This window comes from Propithecus coquereli, unplaced genomic scaffold (assembly GCF_000956105.1).
Source record: "Propithecus coquereli isolate 6110/MARCELLA unplaced genomic scaffold, Pcoq_1.0 Scaffold325, whole genome shotgun sequence".
Lineage (NCBI taxonomy): Eukaryota > Metazoa > Chordata > Mammalia > Primates > Indriidae > Propithecus > Propithecus coquereli.
The window spans coordinates 411,306-426,140 of NW_012148897.1; the positions used below are offsets into that span (position 1 = coordinate 411,306).

General features: G+C 35.1%; 1 protein-coding gene across 1 annotated transcript in view; it reads right to left on the bottom strand.

The window, feature by feature from the left end:
* Positions 1 to 6,451: 6,451 nt before the first annotated feature.
* Positions 6,452 to 14,835, bottom strand: part of KPNA4 (karyopherin alpha 4 (importin alpha 3)) — a 76,436-nt gene continuing 68,052 nt past the window's right edge. Inside the window, exons 13-16 of the mRNA XM_012650423.1 lie at positions 14,331 to 14,402; positions 12,972 to 13,134; positions 10,185 to 10,279; positions 6,452 to 8,442 (exon numbers count right to left, since the gene is read on the bottom strand). Coding sequence (XP_012505877.1) covers positions 8,344 to 8,442; positions 10,185 to 10,279; positions 12,972 to 13,134; positions 14,331 to 14,402 — 429 coding nt within the window. The 3' untranslated portion in view covers positions 6,452 to 8,343. The remainder of the gene's footprint in view (positions 8,443 to 10,184; positions 10,280 to 12,971; positions 13,135 to 14,330; positions 14,403 to 14,835) is intronic.

The following is a 14,835-nucleotide window of genomic DNA, read 5'->3' on the forward strand; positions in this document are numbered from 1 at the left end:
AAAAAATTGAAATCTAAATAGTTCAAGAAAGTCTGGAGAAAATGAATTTAGAGATACTATGCCTGTATTTTTTGTGTGCTCCATCAAATGCTCTGATGCAGTCTCCAAGCAGTGGGGTTTACTTAATTTATCATGTACATCTATCACTGTACTTTTTAAAAATTTATCATTGCTTTTTATTTGTCTGTATACTCTCCCAGTAAACCAATTGACAGCAAGTGCTATATGTAATTGGTTTTGTAGCTCTAGCTCCTGGTTTAATGCCCAGCCCAGTGTGGGTTCTTAAGAGGTATTTGTTATATGTAGAAATGAATAAAGCTCGTCATTGCTTGCAGCAAACTTGAAAGGGAATTTCTCCTAGATGCTATAAATGTTTATTATCTACCTAGGATTATTCTATGAGCTTTATATGAATTAACTCATTTAAGCCATACAATAATCCATTGAGGTATCAGATGAAGAAACTGAAGCACATAGAGATAAAATAACTTTACAAGGTCCCACAGGAGTTAAGCGGCAGAGCCAAGATTTGAAGCCAGATAATCTATCAAAGGGGCCACTGTATGAAATTGTACCAAAGGCTTCTGTAACAACCAATAGTAAAAAGGGGTAAACACCATACTGATTATCAGAACTGTTCAGAATGGGAGGGTGTTTCCTGTGCTTGCTCATTATTTCAAGCAACTAAAAATTTGTATAATTGCTATTCAGGCAGAAGCAAGCTTGTGTAATGGTGTGATTACTTTAATCAATGAACACTGCAACATCAATAAACCAAGCATTTTAATAATTTCATACTATAGCTGACCAAAAAAAAGCAATCACTTAACTTTGTGATTTGGATACTTTCTTTGTAAAAACATCTATTACTATAATGGAACATTATTTCAATAAATGATCTATAGTATTTTTAAAGAATGGATTGTGTCAGTAAGTATTAGATGATATTAGGTTATCCTTGTATGTAAAACCGGTATTTGAAAAACACAGGAGAATCCATTTCAATATTCTATGGATGTCAGATATCCAGATCTGACAGCGGGTAAAATATCAAAAGTGGGTAAAAAGAAATGAAGAAATGAACATTCATCTGGCAAGGGATGAAGTATCTTTCCTTCCTATAGGAGGCCTTCTAAACCTCAGATTTAATGAGGCAAATTAAAAAATTCCAAATTGAAGGAAGACTTTTAGAGGTAGTTACTACAATCAGTTCATTTGAGAAGTTGCATCATTATTATCTCAAACGTTTATTGAGTGCCCAAATAACTCACGGTACCTTCATGATGTTTACAGAGCTTTGCTTATATGTCAACCTTGCCCTTAAGGAGCTTACAATCTAGTAGAATGAGACGGAGAAACGCAGATGTGATAGAGCAATGAGTGAAGATACTACAGACTGAAATATTACCATAAATGTAAAACACATACCAAAAAATGAGAATTAATGGGGATAGCAAGGATGGTAGACAGTCCTGGATATACTGACTTCCCAAAGGAGACAGATACCTAGAATCCAAGGACGTAAAGTGGAGTTGAGAAAACCAGGATGCAAACAAAACACTTCCTATCTGTGCCTCTCTCTCTTACTCCTGGGGAGAACTGCAAAACAAGGAATATAGGGATAGAGATAATAGGGAAACAAATTTTTCAGTACTCTTTTAGCACCTCTGATTACGAGTTGACTTAGACTGGAAGTTACTGTTTAGGTATTTCAGCTCTCCTAGACCACCTTAAACTGGTTCAAAGAAAAAAAAAGAAGATAAAAAAGTAGTTTCTCTGCACCTGTTCTATATACATATATATAACTTAACCTTAACTAAAAGGTTAAGATGATCAGAACTGCCACTATGTTAAAAACCACTGGACTGGATATAACAACACAGACATAGCAGAATTGCTAGTTACACAGGTGATGCACCTTGAACACTGCATTGGGAGCTTCCTAGACATGTGGCAGAATATACCCATTTACGGAGGCAGCACATTGGCGAGTACAAAGGGAAATGGTTGGAGGTAGAAAATACCCAGAGTAAGTAATACATTTTTTGCTAATGAGTTGAACAAGGGCACAACTCAGAAGAACCAAGAAATATGGTAATATCATAGGAGAGTGACTAAAGTTATCTTAATCCCCCCAATCATGAGTCAAAATAAGGAGCCCTTTTTTTTCTTGAAAGAGAAATAACTTTGTTAGTTGAGTCCAAGAGTTGGATATTATCACTGTACCTATACAGAGTAAAAGGGTAACTACATGCGAAAGATGGGGAAGGGTGGCTAACAGAGCTCAAAAATCAGAGGAAGGGAGAGGACGACACTGAGGTAATTATCTGGAAGGCAGGTGATTGAGAGCGCCACAAAAAGCATGTAGACTTAAGCAGGTTATTAGAAAATTTTAACAGTTGTTTCAAAGTAAGAGTAAAAACAGGTTGACAGAAATCTTGGGTAAAAATAGAGAGTAACCATAGTCAGGGAATCCATGGGCTATACAGATCAGAGGTAAGGTATGGTCAAGGAAAGTAGGATTCCTGCTTGAAGAGTAACAGAAAAACATTAAGTGGAACAAGTTATTACAAATTTCTTTATAAAGAATAAAACTGGAAGAATTGATAGTCTGCAAAGGCGAAGTAACCTGGACTAGGTAGCATATTTAGAGCTACAAAAGATACAAAATTTGTGGAGGAGAGAAAGCAGAAATTGGGGCAAAGAGAAAGTGCTAAGGGAGTACTACAATTCTTTGGTGGGAGGTAGTTCAGAAAGAATCTGTAGGAACATTTACTTGTCTTCACACTTTACTGCCCTTATACCCAAAGTAGTAGCTGTCAAATCAATTTTATCAACAGTACAGCTTGACACTGACATCCTGAATGAAACTTGTCACCTAAAGAGCCTAGATTTAAAAGCAATATTCAAAATTAATGAAACTGCTAGGTTAAGTCTTTAGCAAAAAAAAAACGTTAAAATCTACCTTCCCTATAAATGATTGATATGCTAGTTTATGTAAAATTGACAATTACAGTCCAGAGTTGCTTCCGATCACACTGAAATATAGGTTTTACCAATCTTCATTTTTTTCACCCTCCTTTATTAAGATTGCGCGAATGCCATCATTGTGGCCCTTGATTCTATTTAAAGTCATCTATACAGCAACTTTTTTTTTTTTTTATGGTAAGAGTATGTTTAATTTTTTTTTTTATACAGCAACTTTTTATTACGGCATTTTTTTTTAAAGCGTACATTAATGTGTTTATTAAAAAGTTTAAGAAAAAAATTTTTTCCTTTAAATGTTCAAAATGTCAAGTTTGAATTTGCTACAACAGTGTTTGGGAATATTGCATCAGACATCAGGGCAAATTTTTTCCCTCATATTAAATTATTGGCTGACATTAATGAATTTTGCCAATGAATAATCAGGAAGTAAAAAAGGTACAATACTCAGGTATCCTGGCCTTCAATATTCAATTGATTCTAATTGAAATTTTACACATAAAAAGGTGAACAATCTACCAAACCTCAGGAGTTAATTGGTAACTGCTTTTGGTTAAAGCTAAGTCAGCCTGATTATAGTGCACCTTCTTAATAGCTAAAGTGGAAGATCTTGAAAACCTTTTGAAAAGGTCAACTAATTTCAAAACTCTTAGGCAAGCTTCTGCAACAACTAACGTTGGCTATTCCTCAATACACAAGATAGAAAAAACTGCACAAACATTGTTTACATTTGTTCACAAATTTAAACAAACTTAGATTACCTTTAGAATAGTAACTGGAAAGCACTGGGAATTATGAGTTGCGATCTGGGCTTTATCTTGCCCTCAGTAGGGGAGCGACTTTGCCACCTCTTGACAATGGAAGAGAGGGAGGGCTGGGACAGATCATTCATACTCTGTAACTCATAGACTCCTAACAATCTCCTAAAAATGTATGGAAAACTGCACATATATGCACTTTTTGGGGAAGCCAGTCTGTAGTTTTCATTCGGTTCTCACAGGTAATTTTGATCCAAAAATAAGCTTGCACTATAAAAAGTGATGACTTCCAAATTGTTCCAGTTTTAAATACTAACATTTCAGGCCAGGCGCGGTGGCTCACGCCTGTAATCCTAGCACTCTGGGAGGCCGATGCGGGCGGATCGTTTGAGCTCAGGAGTTCGAAACCAGGTTGAGCAAGAGCGAGACCCCCATTTCTACTAACAATAGACAGAAATTAGCCGGACAACTAAAAATACATAGAAAAAAATTAGCCGGGCATGGTGGCGCATGCCTGTAGTCCCAGCTACTTGGGAGGCTGAGGCAGAAGGATTGCTTGAGCCCAGGAGTTTGAGGTTGCTGTGAGCTAAGCTGACTCCATGGCACTCTAGCCCGGGCAAAAGAGTAAGACTCTTGTCAAAAAAAAAAAAAAAAAAAAAAAATACTAACATTTTCTTGTGGTAGGCAGAACTCTTAAGATGGCTCCCAAGATTCTTGGTATACATACTCCCAGTATAACTCCTTCCCTTGAGTGTGGGCAGGATCTGTGAATATGATGGATGTTAGCTGTGATTGGACAATGAGGTGAAGGGATTCTGCAGGTGTAATTAAGGTATCTAATAATCAGTTTGGCTTTGGGTTAAACAAAAGGGAGATTATCATGAGGGGTAGGGGCAAGGGCTGATCTAATCGGGCAAGACCTTTAAAGGAGGGCTTAGAGTGTTCCCCAAGATCAGAAATTATCCAGCTAGTCTTGAAGAAGCAAGTTGCTGTGAGTTCTACAGCTGCAAGGAAATGGATTGTGGCTGACACCTTAACTGCAGCCTTGTGAGACCCTGAGTAGAGGACCATAACTGGACTCCTGACTTACAGAAACTGTGAAATAATATATGTTTTAAGACACTAAGTCTGTGGTAATTATACCACAACTACACAGCAATTAGTCTTTAAAGGCAAAACTTAGCTTAATTTTTGTAATATTTTTCTTGAGGGAACTGAGGCACTGGAGAATCCAAAAAGGGTGCCCATATTAATGTTACAATAAACCCACGTGATTTTACAATGCAGTTATACCTTTAGAGAAACAAAAAAAACCCCTCAACCTATGAATTGAGGTAGGCCCAAATGATAAATACCCCTCTCCTCAAAATTCTTCCAGATGTATTTTTAATTAGATAGCTTCAATTATAGAAATGTTTCCAGGTTTGCTCCAGAGCAACATGAAAAGTATTAGTATCACCATGACACACAATTACTGAAGTCTTTGAAAATTAGAAAGGAAATATCTTTAAAGATTATTTTAGACTAGGCCTTCTCACACACCTCTAATATAATATTCTTATTTTTATAGCACTTGAGAAGGGCTCAATGCTCAAAAAAGGGAGTTTAAGACATGAAAAGTCAGGAACATTTAGCTTATTATTCCATTTTTTCCCTCATCAGAAATAACGGTCTGTATATAAGATGAATCAATTTCCTAGATCACTGGAGAATTAAAAAAAAAAAAAAAAAAAAAGAATTGTGTTTAAACCAGGTAACTGTGGTGAACTATTAACTGTACTGAACAATTTCAGACAGAAAAGCCCTTCCCAGAATATCAATGTCCTGTATGAGACAACAGGTAGAAATAAAATATTTAGACTACCAGCTAGCCCTTGTACTCAGAGATCTTTTTTTTTTTCTAAACAGAGTCCTGCTCTGTGGCCAGGGCTAGAGTGCCATGGCATCAGCCTAGCTCACACCAACCTCAAACTCCTGGGCTCAAGAGAGTCTCCTGTCTCAGCCTCCCGAGTAGCTGGGATTACAGGTGCACACCATCACGCCAGGCTTTTTCTATTTTTAGGAGAGACGGGGTCTCGCTCTTGCTCAGGCTGGTCTCAAACTTCTGACCTCAAGCGATCCTCCCACCTCAGCCTCCCAGAGTGCTAGGATTACAGGTGTGAGCCACTGTGCCTGGCCTGTTCTCAGAGATCTTAATATCATCCCTACCTATCTTACATATAAGAATAACTATTATATAAAATAATTTGGCCTATTACAAGCTCATTGGCTTACTGGAATCATATTTTTGTTTACCAAGAAACACAAATTATGTGAAGTATTATTATGTTCACCTTCCAGTAACTAAAGCCTTTGGTAAAAACCATGCTTTGTAAGCAATCTATCTTTTGGAGCCATATGTTGGAGTTATAGTAATACTAAAAATATAGCTCAATTTGTCTTTCTCAATCTATTTTGCTGGAGAGTGAAGGAAGGTCAAAACCTTAGCTCTGGCAGGGAGAAAGCTGAAGCATAGTGTCAAATGAACACATTCAGTGTGCTAAAATATTAATATGTTCATAGTGAAATTATACAACCTTGACATTTCTTCTGTTATGTTGGTTCTAGTTAAAAGCTTAAGAAAGAAAAGAACCTAATATAAGCCATTGAGTTATAATGTAACTTTACATTAATATAAAAAAATCCACACACCACACACACACCCCATGTAAAACATTGCTTTCACTTTTAATGTTTATTTCCCCAAGACAGCCTAGCCTGCACTCTACTTGGATAAATTTTACAAGCTAGTTTTCTGCTGCTTCTAGTTTTAAATTTTAACCATGTTTCTGATGACAAGGAATGCTGCAAAAATACTCTAGTTCAACAAAGAGTTATGATCACAAAATAATTTTTATCCATTCTACAGTGTTTCAGAATTACCAGTTGATTTTTAAACACAAAGTAGATATAGATGCTAATGGTGGCTAATCTGGTATGTTTCTTATAGCAAACTGTTGTTCATGCAACACTTGTGCTCAAAGGGGAAGGCACAGGATTTCCTACAATGAGCCACCTTATAAAGAGTTCTTTTTGTACAAATTAATTTATGTCACATTTAATTTAGTGTGCATAACCTCAAAACTGAGGTATTATTCCAATTTATAAAAACCACTTGCATAACTTTTATGCAAGTTTTAAAAATACAAAGTTTTCTCCCTAAAGTGGCTCAAAATAGATTGTTCATGGCTGCCTACATCTAAGATAAAAAGATTCTAAAACAATTGAACAGATTAGGCATATTATTAAAGGTGTTCAAACCATTACTTGATTTGTACATCTACTCAAACCTCTTCATCGGTTTTTATTCAGCAGTACATATGCACCAAATTCCATTTTAGAAGTTTCCATATCATTTTCATAGAAAACAAAGCTTGAAAACAAGTAACATTTAAACACAGCACGGTATTCTACCACAACTGAAACTTTTTTCTTCTTCTTCTTTACAGGACTCAACAAAATCTAAAAATGAACTATGCTGTAGATTTACCTCATGCAAAGATCTTTATGTTATCTCTGAAAATGAAAAGGATGGCCTTTTAAGCACATTTTACTGTTTTATACTATTATGGCAACTTGTGTACTGCAACACAGTCTATTTTGAGGGAAATTTATGATTTTTTTCATGCAAAAATCTACACAAATTAGTTTTGATGATATGGAAAGCTTTTCATAGCATCAAACATTCATCTGGTGCAAATGCACAGGGAAACCTTCCTGAAAAGTTTTCTGACTTGAGAAGCAAGTAAAAAAAGCCATTCTAGGTAAAGTAAATAAAAACTGGAAAAAAAAAAAAAAAAAGGGGAAAGAGGTGAGAAAAGGGAAGAGGGAAAATAGAAAACACAGGCTGCAGAGTAAACCAATGTCTGCTGCTAAACCGGTCTTTGTTTTCATGTCCAGTGTACATTAACACTTATGATCTCATTTTGATGATTTACTAGGTTTGTTATCAGCCCCCTGAAGGCGAATCAAGCTTGCATGCGTTCACATACAGCACCACAACCACACTCTCGTACACAGTCACTCCAGGACTAGGAGCCTGCTTCATGAGTGAAGAGCCCTAGATTTGAAAGATGAACCTGGCTCTCCGTCACTGAGCCAGACATTCATTCAACATTGTCCATTCACACACTGCTTCATAGCAAGGCCTGGGCTCATTTTCCTTTGACTTATATGGGCATCCTATTCTCTTTTATGCTTACAAGGCTTGAAGATGACAGTACTGCACTTTCCCCTCAATTGATAAAGAGTAAGTCAGTGTTCCTTCTCAGGCACTGAAGATCTGTGACCTGTAGCCCTTTTTACTCTGAACAACCTAAGTAAGCATTCATGTAAAGTTTTCGTTACATTTTGCCACTCATTCTCACTCGCACCCACTCGCCATCTTGACCTCATTTGGGCATTTTCTGTGATTCCAAATGAAATCTTCACATTTTCTTTCCCGATTTAATGCAGCAGCAGATCCCATGAGCCAAGCTTGATGGATCAAACCTTTTTATATATATGTATATATATATATATATCTCAGTGCTGCATTGTACCTAACTTCCACAACATCTTTCTAAAACTGGAACCCTTCTGTTGGTACATTGGCAGATGAATTGAAACCAAATGTTCCACCTTGAATTGCCTCTGGAACAAGGCTAGGATCTTCATCAATCTAGGCAAAAAAAGAAAAAGAATGTGATGATTACTTTTAAAGTATATATAATAAATGACATTATAGTAATAGTCCCATTACCCTTATAGTGCAAGAGAGATGGTAAGTGCCAACATTGTCCTACCATCCTTTAGAAAGCTGAAACACTTTGTAAAGCTTTTTCTTAATGGATACCAACATAAGAATAAACTTAAGAGAATACTCAAGATGGGTATCTTCCAAAAGAATGAAGGGGCAATAATAAATGGGAGATGGGCTCAAACTGGGAGGGTACACACTGCTACCCACTAAAATTTCCTTTGTACCTGGGCAAATATATAAAGCTAGTGACAATTAAAAAAACTAATGCCACCACCACTTTGGAAAGCAAGTGTAATCTCTGGTTAACCTTTTAACAGCAATTGGAGACAAATGGTATTTGGGCTTAAAATAATAAAATACAGGTTGAGTATCCCTAATCCGAAAAGCCAAAATCCAAAATGCTTCAAAATTTGAAACTTTTTGAGCACCAACGACATTCCAATGAGCATTCTGGATACTGGATTAGGGATGTTCAACTGGTAAATATAATGCAAATATTCAAAAATTCTAAAAAATTAATAATTTGAAACACTTCTAGTCCCAAGCATTTCAAATGAGGGATACTCAACCTATAATAGGTCTGTTAATAATGGATAAATAATATTCTACATGCTTTATCAGAAGGTTCTTTTTGAAATTCCACAAAATTACAAACCTACAGTGTAGTTCCTGTGACTATATACATCATCTGAATTATTCTTTTCACAATGCAAGACAGTAACAAATAACTGTATGTTGAGGTATTAGAAATCCTAACGCTTTCTCAACTTATTACACTTTGTCACCACATTGCAAATTAGGATTTCCCAAAACTCTAACTTTAAGGCATGTGATTAAAGCCACCCTTGAAAGAATATGGCTCTTCTGATTTATTTCACTGACATTATATCTAAATAGGACTTAGCTTGGACATCTATAAGTAAATAGTCTATAATTTTCTTTTCTAGTATTGTCCTTGTCAGGTTAATGTTCAAACCATACATGCTCAACAAAATGTTTAATAACATTCCATTCTTTTATGATAATGTGGAGAAGTATGTAGTATAAGATTTATGTTTTTGAAAAGTTGAGAAATCATTCAAGAAATCCACTGGTGGCTGTATCTAACCATTATAATTTGCTAAGGAGCAACTGCTTTAATTTTAGATTACTTTTCCAAAGAGGCAATACTAAAAGAAAGTGAATACTTAAATTTCAACTACTACATACTGACAATCTGAAGATATTTTAGATTATACCATACCTTAACCGTGCCTTATCTTTTTTGATGATTTATTTTCATTTTGTCTATTTATTATCTTCATATTTGGCTTTGGTAACAAAATAACAGTGACAATATAAGAACTTAATAGACGATATACTAGTATCACTGTTTTGTTTATAAACAGGTCACGCTATTAAAAATTTTTAAAAATGAGAACTATAAAGACATAAAGTGAAAATAAGGCCTAACTTATCCGCTGTCAAAAAAATCCTTATCTTTTTGCCATAAGAGCTAATATGCCCTGAAGAGATTTTAAAATATTGAAATATTTATGTTTCCAAAGTAAGTGACATTCCAAAAAAAAAAAAAAATACACAAATGTATACCCCCAGCTTACTATTTCACCCAAACTTATGTTTATATATAAAACTAAGAAAACGACAAAATTATTAAATACATCATCTGAAGAGAAGAACTGATCAATGATCTCATAGGCCAATTTGTAGATGTCCTCATTTTCATGATTTTGAAGTTGTTCAATTTTCTCCAGTCCTGCAAGAAATTTCATGAAGTGAAACAATAGTAATATTTAAAAAGTAGTGACAAGTTACAATAATCTTGGGAATACATATAATCCAATTTTTGGACTGTAAACTGTTTGGATTACAATTCTTAGAAATCTGAAGGTGAATCTTAAATATAAAAAGATTTTTATGCACAAAGATACAGCATATTTACCTTAAAAAAAATAAACAACCTGAGTGGTCTCACTGCATGTAATTGTATAAGCAAGTCATGGGACATCTATCTGTTCAGCAGAATAATTTATAACCAATCTTTATAAAGAGTTATAGCAATATGTAAAATTGCTTTTGTTTGTTAAAAGTAAAAAGCAGAATCTTCCCACTTTCTAGTATCTGGCAAGTTTTTCTCGTGAGCATACATGAATAAAAAATTTAAAATACTGGTGATTAATAAATAATGCAAGACACCTGTTAAGTATACTGGAAAATGATCAAAATTAAACACAGTATTTCATCAGAAAAGAGAATTTTCCCTGTAAACATTAAGTTTAATAAATCATATGCAGAAACATTAAAAATAATATATATACTTAATGTGTTGATATGCAAATTTGATCTGGTTTTGCTTTAGAGGAGAAATAATTTTAAGGTCTCTGAAATAAAGTGAAATTGCCCTTTCATGAGTGTTCCTCCTTTATCCATTCCTTAAATGGAGGAAGTTATCTTGGGCTCATTTCTCACTGTACACACTCTCATTTTGGTGATCCTTCCATTAAAAAATTTAGCTACTGTATCTAGGCCGAGGACTTTAACATCTATAGCTTCACTTCTCTCAGCTTGGTATGCATAAAATTCAAACACTTGCAAGATAATTCCACATTTCATGAACACGTAAAACTTAAACTGTCTAAAACACAATTTATTATTTGCCTTACTCACTTAAACTGTCCTATAATTGTATTCGTATTTGGTGATACTCAAAAATAGCTTGATGTCTGAGAGAAAGCCTAAGTTCTCCTTTCCTTCAATATCCCACAATCAAATCTCAAAAACCTCAAAAGTCTATCCATTTCTTGAATCTTATTATATCCCCTTCCATCTCTATTATTACTGCCTTCATTTATTGTGGCCTGACCACTATATACTTTCCTAACTGGACGCCCTGCCCTCAAAGGCCCCATTCCCCAGATAGCCATGCTCCATCTTCTCAACACACCAATCCCCTGGGTAAAACCATCCAATGGCTTGTATTTTTATTGTAATATATAAAGATAATACATAAAGAAAAATTAAAGTGTTTACATGGTAAGAAAAATCAAGTAGTAAAAATAATTAACTAGGCCTGTTGTGAATTTTTCTGGTACTTACTCCTTAATTAGTTCCCTAACACTATTTCCCACCTCTTCTTCCTAACTTGATAGTTATGCATTATTTTTTGTTATTCTATTAGTCACTTTAGTAACTTTAAATAGATCTATCTTATTATGTTAATTTTCAAGTTTCTTAACTCCCCCGAAGATTCTCTTCTTCTTGCAGTACCTCTTTTTGACTCATTTCTCGACTTATGTCAGAAACACGTTTACTTTTACGCTTATCCAGATTGATGACATTTACATTCTGTTCCACAGCCACATTTGAGACTTTCAAGTTCTAGCTATACATAAACTCTAAGAGGTGAAGTTGAATACATGTTCTTTAACATTCTAGGTGGCTCTGGTGCATGGCCAGATTTGGAAACTACTGCCCTATACAGTATAAAGCACCTGCTGTACTACAAAGCTTTTAAGACTTTGCAGAGGTCTGGTTATTGGCTACTTCTCTAGCTTTATCTCTTGGCAGAATCTACCCCATACTTTGTGATTCAGCAACACTGAACTACTTATAATTTGCTGAATGCGATTTCTCACCTCAGACTTTGCTCATGGTGTTATTTCTGCCTGGAACACCTTTCATCCCTTTTTACATTATTAATCCTTATTCATCTCTCAAATCCAGCTCAGGTGTCAATTCCTGCTTCTTCCAGGATGGATTAGGCATCCCATTTTGTTGTACATTTCTATTAGGGTAATTAGCACATTAAATCAGTTCACATTTTCTTCAAGACTAGACTATATGCCTTGAGGGCAAGGACTGTGTCTTGTTTACCACTGTCTTCCCAGTATCTTAGCACAGTGCCTGTTCAATATATGACAGTAATTCAGTTACCTAAGCATATGCAAGAGGCTGAGCAGGACTGTATACATTGAATATAACATTTACTTTATTCTGTTACTTGATTATCTAAGACAGAAAAATACAGAAGTGCTATATTAGTCAGAAAATAAAGGTAGTTACAAAAAGAACATTAAGGCCGGGCGTGGTGGCTCATGCCTGTAAATCCTAGCACCCTGGGAGGCCGAGGCGGGCGGATTGTTTGAGCTCAGGAGTTCGAGACCAGCCTGAGCCAGAGCAAGGTCCCGCCTCTACTAAAATTATAAAGAGATTAATCGGCCAACTAAAAATATATAGAAAAAATTAGCTGGGCATGGTGGCGCATGCCTGTAGTCCCAGCTACTAGGGAGGCTGAGGCAGGAGGATCACTTGAGCCCAGGAGTTTGAGGTTGCCGTGAGCTAGGCTGACGCCACGGCACTCTAGCCCAGGCAAAAGAGTGAGACTCTGTAAAAAAAAAAAAAAAAAAAAGAACATTAAGATATGGAATAACAGCTTATAATAAACTTACCTCCACATTCTTCTATAAGATTGGCTATGGTTTCTGCCTCATCTTCAGCCATTTTTAATATATTACTAAGTCCATCGAGTACTACTTGCACAACTTGTGCATCTTTTACAGTCAGCAAGTTGCAAAAAGGTGGGATAACATTTTGTTGGATAAGGTAGGCCACCTGAAGAATAAAAACAGCATAAATTAATAAAATGTAGGCAAACTTTATGTGCCATGTTTTCTCACTGGAATAATTTGATTTTGAAATTTTGAGTATGGAAACATGACCTCATTTCTCCCATGTTAAGTGAGTCTACATTATTAATCTAACTTCTTTTTCATTTAAATTTAGTTTTTTCCTAAATTCAAGAAAGAAGAAACTAAAGTGAAAATGAAGGAATCACTCAACTTCATGTTCAATGTATTTCTGCCACAAAAAATACTTCCTTTAAAGAGCCTTTCATAAGAAATTATGAAATCAGTTAAGGAGGCTGTTAATGCAGGCTAGATGCTATTTTTTAAAAACTACAATGGTTCAATGTGATAGCATCCCCTGGCTCTTTCCTATAACACTTAGCACTCTCATATGCTTGGCTACTTCTCAAATTTACTATTCTATTAATTTCATAATATTTTCTAATCATTTCAATATTTTGTTAATTATGTTATTATTTCCATGCATTATATTTCTATTTTGTTCTAGATTCATATTTAAGTGGATTCACCACTCACCACCAGTCAACAGCTTGTGACAGTTATCAATTTACTGTCACTCAGTTCTAAAGTCACTGTTTTTACCTGCTCTGTGAAACAGATCTGAGCCCTTCGACATTACTGTTCCTTTGCCAGTCAGCAGTTAAGCTTGTCACCTGAATGATCCCGACAGCGAGTGCCTCCTTACATTTTAGACCCTAGGCACCTCACATTCCTCACCCTAGTTCCCAGTCCCAGCCATATGGCTGAGTTTAATTCATTTGGCTTACTACTGGCGAATTTGTTTGTTGTTAATTACTGTTTGTTGTTGTTTTTAATTTGTTAGGACAATCTGTGAGGCAGTTTCTTTCTGCCATATTAACCTAAAAAGTCTGTTCTTTCTTAATACTGTTAAAAAACTAACTAAACCCCCATGAACTATAGGGACCTCAATCTTACCATAGATCAGAAAATTCTTATAGGCCAAAAAATTGGACAAAAGAACACTTCTCTTCTATGGAATATGACTAAAGGAAGTCAAGGTGACATTTTTGTATTAAAAAAGTCACAGAATACCTTTTACCTTGCTAATATTTTAAATTATGATTTTCTTATATCTAAATCTTAGCGTTACCTATACTTTTATTTCACCAGTTTTAAGAAATAAATAAAAGTTCAACTTACTTGATCTTTCCTTCCACTAATTGTTAAGTTACTTATGGCCCACGCAGCTTCTTTCTGAGTGCCAAAATCCCCCTATAAAAAAGCAAAGCAAAAGATTACATGAACTGCCATATAGGGTTAATTGGAAAAAACGTTTTCTGAAATAATTTTCCAAATGCTTATTTCCCCAGATTTCCTTCTACTCTTTCTACATATATATGTAATTTTTACTTATTAAGATAAGACCTTGAAATATACTCAATCTACTCTAATCACACAGAGATTCCGTTATGTGAACTATAATCAATCTGCCCTAAACACACAGAGATTCACAGAAAAAAATTGAAGTTGCTTATAAAATGAAATAAAATTAATAAAGAAAAATTTGGAAAAATCTACAATATCACTATGAGAGTCAAATTAACACATCCCTGTAGCTTCACTTCTCTCAGCTTGGTATGCATAAAATTCAAACACTTGCAAGATAATTCCACATTTCATGAACACGTAAAACTTAAACTGTCTA